Source organism: Rutilus rutilus, assembly GCF_951802725.1.
Source record: "Rutilus rutilus genome assembly, chromosome: 11".
Classification (NCBI taxonomy): domain Eukaryota; kingdom Metazoa; phylum Chordata; class Actinopteri; order Cypriniformes; family Leuciscidae; genus Rutilus; species Rutilus rutilus.
In genome coordinates, this window is record NC_140216.1 from 1320891 (window position 1) to 1343528 (window position 22638).

The 22638-nt window shown below is 40.2% G+C and overlaps 2 protein-coding genes across 2 annotated transcripts in view; both read left to right on the forward strand.

Moving 5' to 3' along the window:
* The window catches only part of LOC311300016 (uncharacterized protein), a 187266-nt gene that overhangs the window by 136490 nt on the left and 28138 nt on the right, over window positions 1-22638 (forward strand). Inside the window, exon 13 of the mRNA XM_084424072.1 lies at window positions 15036-15068. Within this exon, the coding sequence (XP_084280198.1) occupies window positions 15036-15068 (33 nt within the window). The remainder of the gene's footprint in view (window positions 1-15035; window positions 15069-22638) is intronic.
* LOC311300037 (fucolectin-1-like) lies at window positions 8820-17551 on the forward strand. Its single transcript, XM_084424111.1, has 8 exons — window positions 8820-8923; window positions 9385-9447; window positions 11579-11643; window positions 11819-11851; window positions 14100-14228; window positions 14360-14639; window positions 14815-14951; window positions 17481-17551. Exons 5-8 carry the CDS (start codon window positions 14117-14119, stop codon window positions 17483-17485), a joined length of 534 nt encoding a protein of 177 aa, XP_084280237.1. The 5' UTR covers window positions 8820-8923; window positions 9385-9447; window positions 11579-11643; window positions 11819-11851; window positions 14100-14116; the 3' UTR covers window positions 17486-17551.

Below are 22638 nucleotides of genomic sequence, written 5' to 3' on the forward strand. Positions count from 1 at the left end.
TGTCATTAGCAGATATTTTTTTGTGATTATTGGATTATTTTGTAAATGAAAAGAGTTGAATGGTACCAGGTCTAATGAGAAAAGACAAATAACACTTACACCCAGGGTCTTTGAATATAAATTGGAAAAGCTCCAAGAAGAACGGCAAGCAAAAATAAAAAAGATTAAAGGTGCAATAAAAGAAATTAAAGACCTAATGCAAAGTGCTGATAATGCTGAAAAAATATGTCTTGAAAATATATCGAGCTTGTTTAGAGAAGCAAGTCATCTTCATGGTGTTGTGGTTCCTATGCTCCCACCTGAAGAACAAGAAAAACAAGAAAAACAAAATGCTTGGTTTGACAGTGTTGAAGAACACCATTTCTATTCCGGGCAAGCTCAATCGTGCAGCCGACGTGTTCTCACGACAGCTTACACTTCCGAGAGCCATGCAAACTCAAACCCAGGTGGTCCAGCTGATCTGGAGTCGATTCGGAGACACGTAGGTAGACCTGTTTACCTCTCTGGAGTCCTCCCATTGCCAGCTGTTCTATTCCCTGTGAGATGGGACCCTCGGCACAAATGCACTGGCACACAGCTGGCCCCGGGGTCGAAGCAAATATGTGTTTCCTCCAGTGAGGGCAAATGAGGAGCAGGTCTTGATGGCCCCTCCTTGACGGATTCCTCTGGAAGAACCTGCTTTCTCAGGAACGAGGCACCATATGGCACCTGTGTCCAGACCTCTGGAGCCTCCACATGTGGTCTCTGGACTAGACGGGTAGGACTTAAGTGGCCTACTACCAGCAGTGGTACACACTATCACTCAAGTTAGAGCCCCCTACTAGGTACGCTTATGCTTTGAAGTAGAGTCTGTTCGTTGAGTTGTGTTAGACAGGGAAGACTCCAGGAAAAGCCTTATCAGCTCTGTGCTTTCTTTTGTGAAAGAGAGGTTGGAGCGGAGGCTGTCCCCCTCCATCTTGAAGGTGAATGTTGTCTCCATCACAGCACATCACAATGCAATTCACGGTTAGTCACTTGGAAAGCACGACCTGGGATGCGTTTCCCCTACAACGACGTAGCTCGCTGATTCACTACCATAGTACGATGCATCATTGAAGAAATCAACTAGCTCGTCACGACTGTTTCCGGAAACCATATTATCGCAAAGTGGTCGTTCAACCACCTTAGTTTATGACGTCACGCACGTGGTGGAGTAATAACTTATTTTAATGAAACTGTTTGAAATCGAAGTAACGCTAGATGTTTTGATATAAATTACAGACATGGCATCTGAGGAATATTTCAAATTTTTCTCAGATATTTTGCTTTATTTCCAGATTCAATCATAGACTCGTTCTTACGCACTAGAGCTCGTTCACACATGCGCACTCTTCAAAAACGGTGCTTTAAATCTCTTGACAAACTAAAAGACGTAAATGACATTTGTATGCATTCTAAATAAAAGATAGAGATTGTACTGAATGTCAGCTTGCTTATTTTGCTCAAGATAAGGATGAAGATAAGGATCAAGGATCAAGATAAGTCCAAATGTCATGCAAACTAGAAACTATGCTTCTAAGGATAAAAGGTGCATATAGGTAAAATGAAAAGAAAAAACATGAAAAATGCAATATTAGTATTGCTCAGAAAAAAAAAAAAACGTAGTTTGATATTTTGTTTGTAGGATCAGTGGACTGTGGCGTAACATCCTTTCATTCAACTTAATCTGGCAATGAAATCAGGAAACAATTATTAAGGCAACATACACATACACAGTATAAATAGTACAAATGTCTACACACCATGTCTCTCTACTTTTATTGCTCACCTGCAAACACCTCAACCTCACACAGAGTGAGATATTCATTGCGCCCAGGTATAATAATGTTGATATATCGTCCATTAATAGGCTTAAACTCGAATGTTTTTGTCTCTCCAGCTGGGATGGACACAACAGTTGCAGCCCTGTGAAGACACACAGAGAAACAGAGAAATAGAGAGGGGCATATCAAAACAGCATGAAGCATATAAAAAAATGTCAAAGTTCATATTAAAAGGATTTATTCAAAGTGTAGCCCCCCCCCCCCCCCCCCCCCCCCCATTATTTGAGAATTTCTAAAAAAATATGTTCAAATCCACTTCTTAAAAGTAAGTAACTTTGTCCAAAAACGACTAGTGAATTCACAAGCCTCTCCATAGAGAGCAATACAGGCATCTTGATTTAAAAGGCCTAGTCTCTATGTTGATCTGAAATACTGCATTAATTGAAAAAAAAAAACATTTTCAATGCCAAAAATGTACCATATTATTGGATAAATATTAATAAGTACCATCAAATCCTCTCAAAATACAAAAGAAAAAATATTATTGAACAAAAATATATTAAATTGGTTTTACTGGTGTGGAGGAAGTTTCATTTTCAGGTGTCCGGTCACTTATGACCGTGAAGATAACAAGTGTGACTCCCAAACAAGGTTAAATTAAGGGCCTATGACATTTCCAGTGGAGAAGAAAATCTGTAATATTAGACAGTATTCTGGGTTATTACATGTTGAGGTTTTTGGTCCTATATATATATATATATAGATAGATATATATTACCGCTTTATTAAAAAGAGAGAGAGGCTAAGTCCAGGAGAGGAGATGAGGACAGGTTACTGGACCCCGAGGAGGGTCTTCTCAGTCCAACTGGAAGATAGCCTGGCAGAATACCTAAAAAGAGCAGCTGATCTTTTCTATGGTCTCAGCGCTAAAGAGGTAAGCATGAGGAAGGTATTAAAGCAGTGTATGGATTAAAGGGAGGGCTGGTAGGGAGAATTAAATAAGAATATTGAGAGTGTGAAATAATAAGATAAGAGAAATTACCATTCTACCTCCATTTTCATTTACCATCCATTTCGCAGGTTCGTCAATTGGCCTTCCAACTGGCTGTCTACTACAAGTGCTCCTACCCTGAAACCTGGAATGAGTGCTCCCTGGCTGGCCGGGATTGGTTTATGGGGTTCATGAAAAGACAGCCCAGTCTGTCTATACGGTGCCCTCAAGCTACCAGTCTCACACGGAACACAAGCTTGTTTGCGATACCTAGATGAGAAGTCACCCAGGCCTGACGATGTCCATCTACGACATTCCTGGAATTGTTAGGTTGGCCCTCCCATTGGCTGGAACACCAGGCAATGTGCAGAATGGCTTTAGCAGCACTGGAATTTGGTCTTATAACCGTGATAAATTCAAAGACAGTGACTTTGCACCATCTTTGGTGACAGACCGGCCGCCACCATCAGTTCTTCCAGTGCAAGCTGGGACTTCTGCTCATTTGGAAGTTCCTCCAGTGCACACTGGGACTTCTGCTTCTTCTGCAGTTCCTCCAGTGCATGCTGGGACTTCTGCTTCTTCTGCAGTTCATCCAGTGCAAGCTGGGACTTCTGCTTCTTCTGCAGTTCATCCAGTGCATGCTGGGACTTCTGCTTCCTCTGCAGTTCCTCCAGTGCATTCTTCTGCAGTTCCTCTAGTGCATGCTGGGAGTTCTGCTTCTTCTGCAGTTCCTCCAGTGCATGCTGGGACTTCTGCTTCTTCAGCAGTTCCTCCAGTGCATTCTTCTGCAGTTCCTCTAGTGCATGCTGGGACTTCTGCTTCTTCTGCAGTTCCTCCAGTGCATGCTGGGACTTCTGCTTCTTCTGCAGTTCCTCCAGTGCATGCTGGGACTTCTGCTTCTTCTGCAGTTCCTCTAGTGCATGCTGGGACTTCTGCTTCTTCTGCAGTTCCTCCAGTGCATGCTGGGACTTCTGCTTCTTCTGCAGTTCCTCCAGTGCATGCTGGGACTTCTGCTTCTTCTGCAGTTCCTCCAGTGCATGCTGGGACTTCTGCTTCTTCTGCAGTTCCTCCAGTGCATGCTGGGACTTCTGCTTCTTCTGCAGTTCCTCCAGTGCATGCTGGGACTTCTGCTTCTTCTGCAGTTCCTCCAGTGCATGCTGGGACTTCTGCTTGTTCTGCAGTTCCTCCAGTGCATGCTGGGACTTCTGCTTCTTCTGCAGTTCCTCCAGTGCATGCTGGGACTTCTGCTTGTTCTGCAGTTCCTCCAGTGCATGCTGGGACTTCTGCTTGTTCTGCAGTTCCTCCAGTGCATGCTGGGACTTCTGCTTCTTCTGCAGTTCCTCCAGTGCATGCTGGGACTTCTGCTTCTTCTGCAGTTCCTCTAGTGCATGCTGGGACTTCTGCTTCTTCTGCAGTTCCTCCAGTGCATGCTGGGACTTCTGCTTCTTCTGCAGTTCCTCCAGTGCATTCTTCTGCAGTTCCTCTAGTGCATGCTGGGACTTCTGCTTCTTCTGCAGTTCCTCCAGTGCATGCTGGGAGTTCTGCTTCTTCTGCAGTTCCTCCAGTGCATGCTGGGACTTCTGCTTCCTCTGCAGTTCCTCCAGTGCATTCTTCTGCAGTTCCTCTAGTGCATGCTGGGAGTTCTGCTTCTTCTGCAGTTCCTCCAGTGCATGCTGGGACTTCTGCTTCTTCAGCAGTTCCTCCAGTGCATTCTTCTGCAGTTCCTCTAGTGCATGCTGGGACTTCTGCTTCTTCTGCAGTTCCTCCAGTGCATGCTGGGACTTCTGCTTCCTCTGCAGTTCCTCCAGTGCATTCTTCTGCAGTTCCTCTAGTGCATGCTGGGAGTTCTGCTTCTTCTGCAGTTCCTCCAGTGCATGCTGGGACTTCTGCTTCCTCTGCAGTTCCTCCAGTGCATTCTTCTGCAGTTCCTCTAGTGCATGCTGGGACTTCTGCTTCTTCAGCAGTTCCTCCAGTGCATGCTGGGACTTCTGCTTCCTCTGCAGTTCCTCCAGTGCATTCTTCTGCAGTTCCTCTAGTGCATGCTGGGACTTCTGCTTCTTCTGCAGTTCCTCCAGTGCATGCTGGGACTTCTGCTTCTTCAGCAGTTCCTCCAGTGCATTCTTCTGCAGTTCCTCTAGTGCATGCTGGGACTTCTGCTTCTTCTGCAGTTCCTCCAGTGCATGCTGGGACTTCTGCTTCTTCTGCAGTTCCTCCAGTGCATGCTGGGACTTCTGCTTCTTCTGCAGTTCCTCCAGTGCATGCTGGGACTTCTGCTTCTTCTGCAGTTCCTCCAGTGCATGCTGGGACTTCTGCTTCTTCTGCAGTTCCTCCACTGCATGCTGGGACTTCTGCTTCTTCTGCAGTTCCTCCAGTGCATGCTGGGACTTCTGCTTCTTCTGCAGTTCCTCTAGTGCATGCTGGGACTTCTGCTTCTTCTGCAGTTCCTCTAGTGCATGCTGGGACTTCTGCTTCTTCTGCAGTTCCTCCAGTGCATGCTGGGACTTCTACTTCTTCTGCAGTTCCTCCAGTGCATGCTGGGACTTCTGCTTCTTCTGCAGTTCCTCCAGTGCATGCTGGGACTTCTGCTTCTTCTGCAGTTCCTCCAGTGCATGCTCATCATCATCTCACAGAAGGAGGAGCTGGAGTATGAGCAAGTGAGTTTGGAGTAAATGCATGTTATTAAATGTTGTCTGTTGTTGGACAAGAGGTTCATAAATGCTTCTCATGTTTGGAAAGATGTTTGACGCGTGTTGTTTTTTCAAATGCATGTTATAAGTGACTCAAACTCACAGTGCTTTCAGATGGAGCAGCGTTTACAGAGCCGTACATCAATGACAAGCTGCACATAAAAAATAATCGCAGCCTTTGCGATTAAAAAGCCATCTCGATTTAAGTGCAATTACATGTAAAGTGCGATTAATCGTTCAGCCCTAGCCCTAAGGGATTATTTAAAATTTAAAATCACTTAAAATAAAGGATCATGGGATCACTCATTTGTCACATCTATTATTTATCTTAGACCAGACAGAGTTCATTGACTTATAACAATATTTAAAAGGCAAAATATTAAAGTTTACAACTGTAGTAACAAGCAGTAACAATTTCATAACACCACCAAAAGCACACAAACTGATTATTTCATAGCATCAAGTATTCACAATTGCCCCTCTGACTTACCCTGGTAATCCAGAGTTCTCGCGAGAGCACAAGTTGAATTTGCTCAGCGAGTTACTCTGGTGTCGAATAATGATGCTCATTAAATATGCCCCTCGATCTGAGCTGCACCAATCACATCGGGTTATCTGATATAGGCGGGCCAGAGGCGAGCTAAACAGAAGACGACAGCGCTGTGACGTCGAAGTCATTAGTAAACATTGCAAGATGGCTCTGGATGAATACCAGTTGTTTGAAACGGCTTTGGCCGCTACAATGAACGAGTTAGACTTGGCTTTTAATCTAAAACAGGAACAGAAGACGGCGCTCGAATCGTTACTTTGCAAGAAGGACGTTTTTGCTGTTTTGCCGACCGGATACGGTAAGAGTATAATCTAGCAGTTAGCTCCGCTGGTAGCTACTAGCTAAGCGTATGGGGTTTATTGTTGTGATTGGTCGTAGTGTTATCCAATTGCGTGCAGTGAGATTTTCAAATGCATGCTTGGTGCCGCCCCTCGAGTTGGGCGATTTTCATTAGTCGACGCCAGACCATTAATCTTTTAGATTTAGGTCTGGATTTCCAGGCTGCATCTGACTCACAATTGTGGCAAATGTAAATGGAACCACCATCAGTGCAGGCTTCATGAGCCCATGCCTTGCACTGCCAACATTGAAGCCACACCTCTCTCGGTCTGGAGTAGCTCTCCAAACAGACAAGGCAAAAATCTTCTTCTTTCTTAAAGTCACTGTCCTTCTCTGTATGCTTTTTCTTCTCAATTTTGGTTTGTTGGCTTGTTTCCAGTGTGTTTTTTGTCAGCTTTCTCTTAACTTTTGCTTTTTCACTCTCCAAAGCCTCCTTTTCAGGGGTGTCTGTCAAGATGGACGATTTCCATTTTTTCCTACCGTTTGCTTTCGTTATCTTCCGTGGTCCTGCTCTGGGGTGGGGTCTAACAGTCTCAGGTGAGAACTGAGCTTGCACTGGAGGAACTGTAGTAGAAGCAGAACTCCCAGCATGCACTGGAGGAACTGCAGAAGCAGAAGAACTCCCAGCATGCACTGGAGGAACTGCAGAAGAAGCAGAACTCCAGGCATGCACTGGAGGAACTGCAGAAGAAGCAGAACTCCCAGCATGCACTGGAGGAACTGCAGAAGAAGCAGAAGTCCCAGCATGCACTAGAGGAACTGCAGAAGAAGCAGAAGTCCCAGCATGCACTAGAGGAACTGCAGAAGCAGCAGAACTCCCAGCATGCACTGGAGGAACTGCAGAAGAAGCAGAACTCCCAGCATGCACTGGAGGAACTGCAGAAGCAGCAGAACTCCCAGCATGCACTGGAGGAACTGCAGAAGAAGCAGAAGTCCCAGCATGCACTAGAGGAACTGCAGAAGAAGCAGAAGTCCCAGCATGCACTAGAGGAACTGCAGAAGCAGCAGAACTCCCAGCATGCACTGGAGGAACTGCAGAAGAAGCAGAACTCCCAGCATGCACTGGAGGAACTGCAGAAGAAGCAGAAGTCCCAGCATGCACTGGATGATTCTTACACAGAATAAGGCAGTTGTGTATTTATAAGTCATGTTTAATCAAAGCGTTTTTCATCTTCTGTTTATTCAGCTACAGCGATAGGGATGTCCTGGAATGATGCGCATAATTGTACTTCTGCGGCGGGGCATATTTATCGTGTTTGCATGAGAGCGCCCTCTGGCGTTCAGATGGGGCAGTGTTTATTACCAATCAGCCGCACTCCACTGACAAGCTGCGCATTAATATTACAATATTGCGATTAATCGTTCAGCCCTACTTAGGGCCTACATAAATCAGTTTGTGGGATTTTGACAAAGGTGTTACATGGTTGTGTACTTGTTTTTTACTTTAATAAGTTAACTCAATGAACTCTGGTCTCAAATAAACTAAAAAAAGATTTGAAAAATGATGCCGAAGTATGAGTTTTATTACATCTAAATGACTGTTGCAAAAAATGTCAGGGTCCATTTAATTACAAAATTACTTTCATATTATCATATGTACACATGTTGCAACAGTATGGGCAGGTAGGTGACATATATGGGTTTTATATATATGTTTTGTCTTTCTAATACAAACAATCGCTGAGAAACTGAAGGAAATGTAAAAAGTGTTGCAACCGCCCCCACTCTGCCCCTACCTGGAAAGAACTGAAGAACATGTTTGTTTAATCATCCTTTTGCTGTGTTGCTTTGTTTATATTCACAAGCCCTGAACAAATGTACCAATGCTGTCTCTCTGTTTGCTGTATGGATGACTGAATGTTTTTTTTTTTTTCACAAATAATTAACTTTGCCCCTTTTTTTGTTTTGAAGATTAATGAAATCTACAAGCAGACATAAGATCATTTAAGAGTGTTGGAAACCTCCATTGCATATCATGCTCTCCAAGAAACACAACTAACAGCTTCTTCACTAAAGGCCTTCTTTGTCAGAACAGTATTTATTTTTTTTATTAATAAAAACGGATTGATATAATCATTTGTACTATTTATAGCACATGTTGCATTAAATTACAAATTTATTTAATTGTCAATTTAATGATATGTATAACTGATCCATTCGATAGACTGAATTGCCACCTAATGAAACTCATTGTGCAATGAGTAATTGTGATGTTTTTAATGTAATTTAATCTAGCTGTAATTAGGCAGAGTGGTGTTTTGTAACATATTTCGTAAAGAGATAACCGGACTTCAGTCCTCGGGAGTTCGTTTGTCCAACTTGGCAAGTCCACACTACCACGGTCGCAAGACCCAACTTTGCGTAGGCCTCATGGTATTGAGAAACTGACTTTTTGGAACAGTTATGATGTAAAGAAGCCAAGTTTACTGAAATCACATGACTTTGGTAGTTTTATTAAAAAGCTCTGAACCACTGATTCGAAAACAAAAGATCCGTAGGTTTCGAAGCTTCAAGAAGCAGTGTTTCGAAATCGCTCATCACTAACTACGGGCAGGTAATACAAGTTTTTGGCTGCTTCGCATCGCATGTTTTGATCTGCGCATCTGAGACATATTACAGTGTGGTTTGGCCATGCATGCTCACAGACAAGTGAAAATCGTCTCATTTTGATGAAGAAAACCTAAAGAAAGAGGTGCGTTTGAGGCTAGAAGTGATCGGAGCAGGAGTGTGACGCAGGAGTCACTTCCATCTTCGTGATTCTTTTGATAATATATGCTATTGTTAAATATTAGATCGGTGAAATAACACAGTGATATTCTTAAGAAAGCTTTAATTTGATGTTTTGATGTCTCTTTTTGGCGAGTTTGTGTGATATAATTATGAAATTGAATATTATTCGTATGAGTGGTCATAATATTCCTCATATGAATAATATAATGGATACATTATAAATATAGCAATTGTTATAAAAATATGATCAATTCCATATATGTATTAAAATGTTTTGTTTAAAAGAAAAAAAATTGCTGAATTGTGAAGGTCTTCTGTGACTGCGGTTGATACATTGATGAAATTCAGGTGAGTTTAATGTTTATGCACTTTCATGCATGTTTTTCTGTAGTGTGGACTATTGGAGATGTCCATTATTATGAAGGTATTTTTGGTGCAAATCAACTGAACACCTGTGACAGTGGAATTTGTAGTTGTAGAGAATAGCCACATGTGTATCAGAAAATTTTACGTCACAGAGAGTAATGTTTCAAACTTGTATATTTTTTTCTCTCTCCCACAAACACAACAGTTACACCTTCTCAAATTCTTCATTACAGGTGCACAAATCCTAATCTACAAATCACAAATTAAGAAACCCGTACGCTCACATTTTTGCTGCTGTTGCTGCAGTGAATATGGTGCAAAACGCATTCACACACCCGCGTCAAAAAATGTGAAGTCACGGAGGAATTTTGCACATCCTCAAATCAGTTTGTGAATTCATCCAATGAGAGTTGCACACTTGTAGAATATTTTCTCACAAATGTCTTTGATGTTTTTCTTGGACAAACACAAGTAGGCTACGAAACTACAACTGCTTGAATCTGCTGCGACGAGTCTCAAACACAGTTTTTCGCTTTCAAGTGGCAAGTTTCGCGCGCTCTCCCTTTTGCACAATTGGTCTAGAAAAACAAACAAATAAACATACAAAAAAAAAAACAGACAGAAGAGGAACGGTAGCTGGATAATACATCTCTTTCCTTTATATTAAGTATAATTAATTACAATTATATACAATAAAGAATATGTGAAGATGGCAAACAAATATTATATAGCCTAGTCTATTATATAGGCTAATATTATATAGGAGGTATGGAAGCTTGTTTCCGCCACAGAATAAAACATTTTAAAAGATAATTTCGAGTTTTTATCTCACAATTGCGAGTTTACAATTTATACTTTATAAAGTCAGAATTGCGTGATATAAAGTCAGAATTGCGTGATATAAAGTCGTAATTGCATTATATAAAGTCAGAATTGCGTGATATAAAGTCAGAATTGTGAGATAAAGTCAGAATTGCGTGAAATAAAGTCAGAATTGCGTGAAATAAAGTCAGAATTGCGAGATATAAAGTCAGAATTGCGTGAAATAAAGTCAGAATTGCGTGAAATAAAGTCAGAATTGCGAGATATAAAGTCAGAATTGCGTGAAATTAAGTCAGAATTGCGAGATATAAAGTCAGAATTTCGAGATATAAAGTCAGAATTGCGTGAAATAAAGTCAGAATTTCGAGATATAAAGTCAGAATTTCGAGATATAAAGTCAGAATTGCGTGAAATAAAGTCAGAATTTCGAGATATAAAGTCAGAATTGCGTGAAATAAAGTCAGAATTGCGAGATATAAAGTCAGAATTGCGTGAAATAAAGTCAGAATTGCAAGATATAAAGTCAGAATTGCGAGATATAAAGTCAGAATTGCGTGAAATAAAGTCAGAATTGCAAGATATAAAGTCAGAATTGCGAGATATAAAGTCAGAATTGCGTGAAATAAAGTCAGAATTGCGAGATATAAAGTCAGAATTGTGTGAAATAAAGTCAGAATTGCAAGATATAAAGTCAGAATTGCGAGATATAAAGTCAGAATTGTGAGATATAAAGTCAGAATTGCGTGAAATAAAGTCAGAATTGCGAGATATAAAGTCAGAATTGCGTGAAATAAAGTCAGAATTGTGTGAAATAAAGTCAGAATTGCGAGATATAAAGTCAGAATTGTGTGAAATAAAGTCAGAATTGCGAGATATAAAGTCAGAATTGCGTGAAATAAAGTCAGAATTGCGAGATATAAAGTCAGAATTGTGTGAAATAAAGTCGCAATTGCTTCTTATAAAGTCTAAGTGAATTATTATTTAACCTTTACATTTTTTGTTGAACCATGGTAGCCTATTAATACAAACTACACAATAGTAAGAGCTGAACTGTTGCTTCATTTATCCAATTTGGAAAAAGTGCTAATTTGGAATTCCACCATGGAAAAAGTGGGCCGGGCTGAAAAGTGGCCCCACTCCGGCCCTGGTCCATCCTCTCCGTCTCCGAGCATATACAATTTTTTCATTACAATACCAATATATATGTTTCTTTGTTTAAATGAGGATGAGAAATTGAAAATGATTTCTTCATATGCTGATATATGAGATGTGTTGTTATGTCTTATATCAGGATGGACATGCGTGTGGTTTTATTTCTAACACTTTTTACTGGGATGTGCGTCGCTGATTCCACAGGTACGTTTAGAATAATACAAGTAAAAATGTCTGGATTAAAAAATCTGATTAATTACATTTTAATCATTAATTATAGGCTGAAATATAGTTATCAAAAATCTATTATTTACTTATTTATTTATGAAGACTGTGATTGAATTTTTCATTTGTTTAACTGTTATTGTTGTATTAACAGTAATGGACACACCATCGTGCTCTTGTATTCCAAGTGAGTATTCTTCATTCATTTGAATGTTGGCAGTAACACATAAATAATATTCTTACTGAACATTTAGTAACCATTAAAGGATAATGTCTACATCATCAAGACAGTTGTTATCGCAAAATAACCCATGGCTAGCCACAAATAAATAATTTTGGACACAAAATAGGCTTGATTTGAGTTTAAATATTAGCTCACTTGTTGTAATGAATGCAAATCTTCCGTGACGAAAAAATATTCCTATTAAGACAAACGAACAAATTCAAACAAGACACACATTTAATGGGTACAGTCAAGTAGCCTACATCAAATTAATTATTACATGGACATATTGATTTGAGATAAACCGTTTTAAATTCTTACCGATTTATTAAACGGTGTAAAAAAAAACAATCGGCCAACAAGACGAACACTACAGTAGATGTTTTCATGGGTCCACTTGGATCCGAAAACCCGAGGTCCGACCCGAGCGGGTCCAAGTTCAAAATTTGGGTTCAAAAGTTTATTATCTAAATTTTCTGCCAACATTATTATCTCACTTTTTCTAAGTTCTCTCTGAATCCGCACCTCTGCTGCCCCGCACATTTTTGCCTACCGTTTCAACGAGAGCCGTCATCATTGATTAAAATAAACTTGAAACATCTTATGGTCAGGTAAATAACATCACGCCAAAAGTTATAGGATGTAATGAGGTAACAGTGCTGAGTAATGGACTTTCCAGCACTTCAGCGCGTACTTGCGCGTTCATGTCAAGTGCATTTTTGAGAAACGCATGTAAATCAAGCATAGCGTTAGTTCTGGCAGGTCACGTTAGTCAAGCTCGCATCAGCTGACTCTCAGCTGATTCACTTCTACCCATAGGAATACGACACCTATCACTGTATACAAGCTCCTTCAGTATTATCAGCTGATATCGTGTTTCTCAGGAGCGAATTACCCTCCTTCATCCCCAGCTCCTCCTCTCAGTCAGTCAGGATTTGGCATTCTGATTCCCCTTGAATCAGAATACATTCTCGAATTATGTTGTACTTTAAAATCTTGAATGAATGATATCTGCATACATTCATGTTGGTTCTGTTCTGTTTACCCTAAGGGGGGTTATTGCTGCTCTTATCAGAGCCCGTCTACGGAGAGCCTGCCCACTCCCTATTAAGTCCTATTGTACCAAATGTTGGTTGTAGTTCCACCAGAGTTCCACTGGGGGCGATCGCCCATGAGTGCAAAATGAATGGGAGTCTATGGAGTGTGTTTTACCTCAGACATAGCAATAGAGCTCAGAGTGGCAGTGCTGAAGATTTAAGGCCACAGTGACACCTAGTGGTGTGACCAAACGATACGCAAGAGGTTTGTGGATGTGCCTGTACAGGTTAAACAGGGAATGAATTAATTAGAGATGGGCAATACGGCCAAAATCTTAAATCACGGTTTATGTCCTTTAATATCATCCTAATTGTATGCATATAGGGTTACCATACATAGGCCTATACTCTTTATTCTGGACATGGCCGTAAAACATCCTAAAATGCCTTGGCACACATGAACAGAAGCAGCTGATAACAAACACTTTGACACGGAAGAACGTGAAATTATCAACTGAACTATTTAAACACATTTCATGTAAATGTGCTGGGTTTGCTGTTTATTGTCGATGAGACTCGCTCACCAACTCAGAACGAGGAGAGAAACCAGCGCACATTTCACTGAAGTCTACGCAAGCATATTGATCAATGCGTTTGAAACACGACTGCAAATTCAGTTCACATTCACGTTTCCATATTTTGCATGCGCAACGTGACAATTCAAATGCTTAAAAATATAACGCATATTCCAAAGATGCTGCTCTTAGAGACTGATTAACAGGCTAAATCATCTATTGGAATTATTCGGGATTAAATCAAACAAAAGGTGCATCATGTAAGCGCAGCTAGTGAGACACACATCGCATCCTATGTATTGTAGATGCGTACACAGAAGCTAACTTCATTTTTAATGTATCTTCCAAAAACAATGCTGACAGCAATAGAAACAAACTTTCCCATAAAGAGGTGATATTTCCGCTATAAATAGATTTTCGGGGCATTTTTTTTTACACCTTATGAAATATATGAATCATCATGTATGTCACGGTCTTAATTTTGATCGTTCAATTCAGCTAGAATAATAAAGCACTGCTATACCAGTAAAATAAAATCCGTATCAACAAAATCCATCTTCGCACTGCAGATGTGAATGACATTAGATTTTATTTTCACAGAATAATGCAGAGGAGCCATGAATGCATTTACTCTGTCTGCAATTACAATTAAAACAGCGTTGCTGTTGATGACGTCATTATCTGGGAATATCAGACCTCGGAATGTCACGACTGACCAATCAGAATCAAGTATTCCAGAGAGTCATGTAGTAATCATTTGGATTACATACTTTACCTTAATTTTGCCCATTATATTGGGATTATACTTTAGCACATAAAAGTAAAAAAAGAAAAGTTACTGTTTATTTTATGTTAAACAGGGAATCTTGCTCTTGGAGCCACAGCTGTCCAGTCTTCCACATACGGTGGAGCAGGAGCTCAAAATGCTGTCGATGGCAACAGGGATTCAAATTACGATCATGGGTCATGCAGTCATACTAATGCGGACAGAGACCCCTGGTGGAGAGTTGACTTGATGGAAGCCTACGAGGTAACCAGGGTTAGCATCACTAATCGTGGAGATGGTTCTACAGAGAGGATAAATGAAGCTCAGATCCGTATCGGCAACAGCCTGGAAAATAATGGCAACAATAATGAGCTGTAAGTATTGTCTCTCTCTTAATACTTACTCTAATGGTTAGAAAATTACTGAATAAGATAAAATTACGTTGAATAAATCCTTTTAATATAAAAACTTGCCTTTGACAGGAGTATATTTAATATGCTTCATGCAGTTTTGATCCGCCCCTCTCTATTTCTCTGTGTGTCTTCACAGGGTTGAAACTGTTGTGTCCATCCCACCTGGAGTCACAAAAACATTTACGTTTAAGCCTATTAATGGGCGATATGTCAACATTATTATACCTGGGCGCAATGAATATCTCACTCTGTGTGAAGTCGAGGTGTTTGCAGGTAAGGGACAGAGAGAGAAGACTCTGTGATAGAATTTGTCTGTTCTTATTAATGTGTGTATAACTGTTATTATTTTATTAACAGAAAAGTACACATCAACGTACTACTGTTTTCCAAGTGAGTGTTCTTCATTACTTTCAATGTTGTCAGTAACACATAATATAACACAATATTCTTACTGAACATTTGATAACAATAAGGGATAATGTGAATCAACACAGTTGTTATCGCAAAGTAAACCCTGAAAGGGTGATCAGGACCCCGTCTTAGTACATGGCTACTAACCACAAATAAATACATTTGGACTCAAAATATTAATTTGAGTTTAAATATTATATTAGCTCACTTAAATAAATGCAAAGCTTCCGTGAGGAAAAAAAAATATTCCTAGCAAGACAAACGAACAAGTTCAAACAAGACAAACATTTAAGGGGTAATGTAAAGTCATGTACAACAAATTAATAATTACATGAACATATTGACTTGATGAAACAGTTTTAAATTCATGCCTGTTTATTATCTTAGAATCAATTACAGTGTGAAAAACAGTCATTCGGGCAACAAGACGAACACTACAGTACTCTTAATACTAAAAATACTTCAATATAATCTAAATATTTGAACACAATCAATAACTATAACAGAGACGCAACTGGTACCAGTTGTGTTTGTATGAAACGAGAGAGAGCGGGTCCACAGTGTGATACAAGAAACATTAAAGAAAGGCCGGCTCCAGAAACCCGGATGAGCTGTGTGTTATCCAGCGTTGCTGTTGATGACGTCATTATCTGGGAATATCAGACCTCGGAATGTGGCGACTGACCAATCAGAATAATCCAAGTCAATGGAGAATGAGCAACTGTGTTCCTGCGTCACTGATTTCTCTTTAATATTTAATATATTTCCAGAGCACTCCTAGAGGAGGATTATATATATATCTGCCAGCGGAGACCTAGCCGGGACCCGCTACATTTGTAATAGTATCTATCTAGTGTGTTATCAAAAGGTGTGATGAAGTTATAAAACTGCCATGAGGTTTTGTGCTAGAACAGAGTTTGCTGGCAATACAGTAAATGTTTTCACTGTGTGCACACACACACACACACACATATGATTGAATCTCTTCTGTAGTTGACCTTTACAGATGAAGGGTGAGTTACAGTAATGTGTCAGTCTCTACCATGGTAATCTGTTTACAGTATCACATGGCATACATACTGTAATGTACTATGTTTTATGCCATCTGCCTCCCTTCTTCTGATGCATCTCTGATCAATCTGATGTTATACAGTCATTGCCTGTTTCCTCTAAATGTAAAGTAAAAAAAGAAAAGCTATTGTTTATTATTTTATGTTAAACAGGGAATCTTGCTCTTGGAGCCACAGCTGTCCAGTCTACCACATACGGTGGAGCAGGAGCTCAAAGGCCTGTCGATGGCAACAGGGATTCAAATTACGATCATGGGTCATGCAGTCACACTAATGCGGACAGGAACCCCTGGTGGAGAGTTGACTTGGGGGAAGCCTTCGAGGTAACCAGGGTTAGCATCACTAATCGTGGAGATTGTTCTGCAGAGAGGATAAATGGAGCTCAGATCCGTATCGGCAACAGCCTGGACAATAATGGCAACAATAATGAGCTGTAAGTATTGTCTCTCTCTTAATAATTACTCTAATGGTTAGAAAATTACTGAATAAGATAAAATTACTTACTATAAATCCTTTTAATATAAAAATTTGCCTTTGACATAAGTATATTTGACATGTTTCATGCAGTTTTGATATGCCCCTCTCTATTTCTCTGTGTGTCTTCACAGGGCTGCAACTGTTGTGTCCATCCCAGCTGGAGTCACAAAAACATTTAAGTTTAAGCCCATTAATGGCCGATATGTGAACATTATTATACCTGGGCGCAGTGAATGTCTGCATCTGTGTGAGGTTGAGGTGTTTGCAGGTGAGCAATAAAAGGAGCACTGTAGTGCAAACTGATTGCCTTAAAAAAAAAAACAAGTAAAGTGAAATAGGAATAGTATGTGGCACTGACAAATGCTTAGTTAGTATAGTTCACTTACACAAGAGTTCTAGTAACTAAAAAATAACTGTAGAGAGTACTTGATAATTTACTTTAAATAAAATATAATTGTTACGATTGTTGTGTTTTGCATGCTGAATGTTTAAGTCTGTGTGACTTTGGGAAATGAGTGAATGCAAGCAGAGAAAAATAAACTGCAGAAGTGGAGGAAATTATAGTGAAAAGTCCATTAATACTTTCCCCTCCTCAAAAGCCAAACTCAAACCAATCAATTAATCTTTACTTGGGTTTTCTGAGTACAAAAAGGCATAGTATGTGAATAGTACATATTACTAGATTTTTACAATTAAGTTTAGACATTAAGTAAGTTAACTAAAAAGTGTTAGTTAGAATCACTGCTGGATTTTACAGTGAGAGAGATGGTGTGTTAGACATTTGTACTATTTATATTATTTGTATGTTGCCTTAATAATTGTTCTTTTCTGATTTCATTGCCAGATTAAGTGGAATGAGAGGATGTTACGCCACAGTCCACTGATCCTACAAGCAAAATACCAAACTACGTTTTTTTTTTTTCTTCTGAGCAATACTAATATTGCACTTTTTTCATTGTTTTCTTTTTGACTATGCACCTTTTGTCTATAAGATAAATGATAAGTCTCAGTGCACATTCAGTAAAGGTTTGAAATGGTTTTTAAAATGCACCTGATTCTTAACCCCAGTTTGAGGGATTTGTGTATTTACCCATCTTTCCTTATCTTTCTGCTTTCTACATCAATAAATTACTTCAGCATTGCATGTTGTATTTCATGTTTCTGGATCAAAAATGTGGATATTTACAATGAGGAGGAGGTATAGTGTTACATAGCTACCCATCTAGGGTTGAGGAGCTGGTGACAAAGTAAAAAAGAGAAAGAAAAAGAAAACCATGGAGAGAACGAGGATTTCCAACCTTCTGTCCCAGAATCAACAACACAACCACCAATTCAACAAATAATAACTTTTAATTTTCTGTTATAAATGGTAAAAAAGGCAGAAAAGCAACAATAACCAAACCAGAAATATTAAAAAGAATAATAATGAAAATAGGGGCAATAGCTTCAGGGGAGAGCCGGGCCAAAATAACAAACAATACAAAAAACGAACTACCCCAGAAATCTCTCTAAATTACCTGGAGAAAGATAATCCAGAATAATAATTTACATAACTGTTCCCTCTCTCCCTGTTTAACCATAAACTGGAGAAAATCAGGAGTACAAACAAAAGTTGCACCCTCCTCCTAAATTCCCCAAAACAAGTAAGAAATAAGAATATTGGAGAAACAAGCTAATTACAACATACATAAAATATCAAAGAGAGTCAAAACATATTTACTGAGAGGCGAGGAGACTGAATCCTCCTCGACCACGCCTCATCCCCTCTTAGGACTCTCCTTATGTTCGGGGTAACGGGGATCAGCCAATCAGCGCTTTCGTTTTGGGGTCACAGAGAGGACACCTGTTTGCGCTGACTGATAAGTTTCGTTTTTGAGTTAGTACTAGTGAGAGTGGCCGGGAAGCACATTGTAGATATTTCTGAAGTGAATAGTTGTCGTCTGTGTCGCTATCTGTGCATGTGTGCTTTCAGAGACATGTGCGTACCCTGGTGTAAATGTTTACATATGTGTATTTTTGGTGCCTTAGGTTTTTTATGAGTGTTGTCTATTCTGGGATACACAGTTGAAATGCTGTATGTTAGCATAAAGTTCGCTAGCAGCATGCTAATGCCTAGTATTACTAGTGTCACACTACTATTGTGTAGAACCACACATACTGTACACTCACGAAGACAGATAATCATCTGCTGGCTGTCAATAAATCCATGGAAGAGCATTCGAGCATTCGATTGCATTCTTACTGATGCACCACAGTGGTCACTTATTCTCAACTAGCTACAGTTACCGTCCTAGCTATCAAGTCACCATTACAACCCGGTCTCTCAAGACGGCACTCCTGACTGCGCTCACATGTACCAAGTGGATGTGGGTCCTGCAGTCAGTTTCAGTCAGCGAAACATGCCCGGAATTTGGACTGGCTGACTCTCCCTTAATCCTGAGACCCCGACCCGGATATGTGCCCAAAGTTCCCACAACCCCCTTCCAGGACCAGGTGGTGAACTTGCAAGCGCCACCCATGGAGGAGGCAGACCCAGACCTTGCATTGCTGTGTCCTGTTCGAGCACTGCATATTTACGTGGACCGCACACAGAGCTTCAGAAGTTCTGAACAGCTCTTCGTTTGACTTGGAGATCAGCAGAAGGGAAAGGCTGTCTCCAAACAGAGGTTGGCCACTGGATAGTGGATGCCACTCAGTCCCAGGGTGACCATGTCCTCTTGGGGTGAGAGCTCAGTTGACTGGGAGTTTTGCCTCCTCCTGAGTGTTGGTGTGTGGTGTTTCTCTGTCAAACATCTGCAGATCTGCGGGCTGGGCAACACCCAACACATTCGCAAAATTCTACAATCTCATGTTGGAGCCGTTTTTTTCCCATGTGTGAGGTACAAACAGGTAATATGTGGAAAGGCTGGCTTGGTGTCCTGCCTGCAGCGCCATTCCCCTCTCATGGGGATACAAGAGTCTAATTTACTCTACAGGTGAGTTCATCACCTGTCGAACCCTGGATGGAGTTCCTCCAAGCATCCTTCGGGAGTTAGATGCAGTGGGGCATCCGACGCTAGGCCTAGTACTCGTGTGCATGCCCAGTCGATCAGCCCCTGTATGGGCTATTTACCCCATATGCTGTGATTCCCTCTTGGTCGTGTATTCTTTCACTGTATGTTGTTTTGTCTAGGCAGGACCTACCGAGATACCTAGAGATCTTCCGTATTAAGCATTGCCCCCAGGGTCAGTCCATATGTGTATTTCCACATGTTGCCTTCCTATGGGGAGGATGTGGTCTCTGTTGTGTCCCTCTCCATCTGGATTCGGCACGCTTCCCCAGTGTTATCCAACCAGTCGTGGCTGTATAGGGTAAACAGAAAGGAACAGCAGCCATCGATCTTCCCCTTGGAAAGTCATGTTCTTCCGTCCCAACGGGTATGGAGGTCTATGCGACTTACATGGGAAGGGTCAGCGGTTGTGCCGCTATCCATAGATGCTTCAGTCAGTTCTGAAGTAACGTTGAACGTGACTGAGTGATAGGGAATGTCTCAGTTACTATGTCGCTCCGTACACAATATGGCGGCCGTTGACGTTCAAACTTGAGTGTGTGGGCCAGTACTTCCGGTGAAAACTTCTGGTGATCTGACAGCGAGAGCGGGAGACAGCGAGAGCGAGAGACAACAGCGACCGAGTTCCCCAGCTAACAATTTTTGGTTCCCATAACGTTAGTTTTTGGTACCCAGAACATTCTCAGAATGTTAGTTTATGGTTCCCAAAAAAATAACCAAAAAATAACATTAGGGGAACGTTCTGTGTTACCAGAGAGATAATTTTTCACAATGAGTGTTTTTAGGATTCAAGAGAGGCGACTTGCCTTTCAGAGGGTGACAGCCTCAGCACTTCATTGTTGTGTGCCGTTTCAGGGATGTAGTAGAGGCTAAACGCACGTAAACGCCGTTTACGCACCTCCCAAAATTTTGAAATAGCGTTTGCCCACCTCCAAAGTGCGTTTATCCACCTCTACATTGCATTTATCCACCTCTAAATTTCACATTATTTGAGCGGACTTTGCTTTTCCAGTGTGTGATCGCCGATCGGCACATGATACGAGCATTTGGGCCGTTAACTACAGAGCAGAACGCGCAGCTCGCCGACACACACACACGGAACAAAGAGAACGGCGCACACACGTAGCAGAAAACACACGCTCGTGAAGTTACTAAACAAGCTGCGCGAGAATGAAACTTGATCGCAGCCGCAACAGGAAATCATTAAAACGATGCAAAAAAAAAGTGATTTTTTTTATTCATTACAGGCAGCTGGTTTAATGTAGGGAGCATGTCAAAACCCAACTGTACAAGAGATTCAGAGGGAATCAAGCCTGCACCAGGTTAAAGACTTTTCCCTCTACAGGGAAACACTGATCCACATTTTTCTGATAGACCAAACAACTAATCAATTAATCGAGGAAATATTCAACAGATTAATCAACTATGAAAATAATCCCAAATCCCTAATCATTATGCACAAGTGCATTGCATTGGAGGCCCTGGATATAAGCCTCCCTCTCGATCTCTCTTAAATATTTTTGTTCTCTCTGTTTTGTCAATTAACTTTATAGATTCCAACCATATTATTCCTTCTTGAGTCTCTTTAACAAGAACTTAGATTAATGTATGAATTGAATAGTGATTGTGTGACCTATGATGAGGGAACAACCAGTGATACCATCAAATGATATAGCGATGTCATCAGGATGCACATACACCGGTAGGCAGTGGCCCACCTTACCGGGTGACCACATCGTGGTCCACCAGAATTTATAGTTTACCCACCTCTTTTTTTACCACTACACCACTGGCCGTTATGTACCGTTTCGTCACGTTACAACAAAGAAGTCAGCTTTCATGCATTCCCCGTTGACGCTGCGATACGGGCTGAGTGGATGCAGAAGATCCGGAGGGATGACTTCAACCCGACCAAATTTTTAAATGCATATAATTTTCAGTGTATTTCACCTGTGCGTTTCTACACTGTTAGACTTTTCAAGGTTTTTTTACAGTAACTTACTGGCATTAAGATTTACAGTAACAAACCGTATTTCAGTTTTACATTATGGTACTGTAATTGTGTAATACAGTGCATTACTGTAAAAACGAAGCCAATCAGTACACTACTGTAATTTTTTTTTTTATTTGTACTAAACATAAATTAGATTTCATAATTTTGATATATGATTAATTTTATTTTTATCCTACATAAGTACTACTGACATACAAACCAATTAGACAAAGTTATCACAAAATACCATTTTTTTATTTAAAACATTTCATATATATCACAAAATAAACATGCCAATGCTGGAAATGATGTGTGAAATTTTTACACATGAATGGGTGAGTTTAGGGATAACGTTTTTTGTGTTAATTTTAACTCATTCATTGTGTTAATGATTTTAACAAAGTAAATTTGTCAGAAAGGTTAGCACAAAGATGTGTAAACGTGTTAAATTAACACATTATGTGCTGTCCTTCACTGCACACATTGTTAAAAACATACATAAAACCATAAACAAAACGTTAGCATTTGACAAAATGAATGTAGAGTCATTGGTTGTTTAGCTTATATTATAATGAAATATCAACCATTACATTCATAAAACTGCAGAATATAAATACATTTTTAAGCAGTCAAAAAGGAAATGTCCAACACAGGACAAAACACAGTTCTTTTCACAATACATGACACATAACCCCACCTTCAAAATAAATTCACTTATTTACAAAAATGTGTTGGATTCATGTACACTGGTGGCCAAAAGAAGAATTTAAGTGTCTTAATGTTTTTGAAAGAAGTCTATTTGATGCTCAAGAAACATTTCTTATTATTATCAATGTCTGACTGTCTAGTCCTCCATCTTTACAGCATAGGAGTAAAAATCATCATCAAAATAATCTTTAAAAAGCCAACACAATGTTTTTGTCCACCTTTGTGAATAAATGAACTTCTCCAAAGATTGG

Excerpts from the sequence above, each read along its gene's own strand:
- LOC311300037 (XM_084424111.1), top strand. The coding sequence starts at position 14,117 with ATGAATGCATTTACTCTGTCTGCAATTACAATTAAAACAGCGTTGCTG. Across the intron at positions 14,229-14,359 it reads GACTGACCAATCAGAATCAA|GGAATCTTGCTCTTGGAGCC; the intron begins GTATTCCAGAGA and ends TATGTTAAACAG. Across the intron at positions 14,640-14,814 it reads AATGGCAACAATAATGAGCT|GGTTGAAACTGTTGTGTCCA; the intron begins GTAAGTATTGTC and ends GTGTCTTCACAG.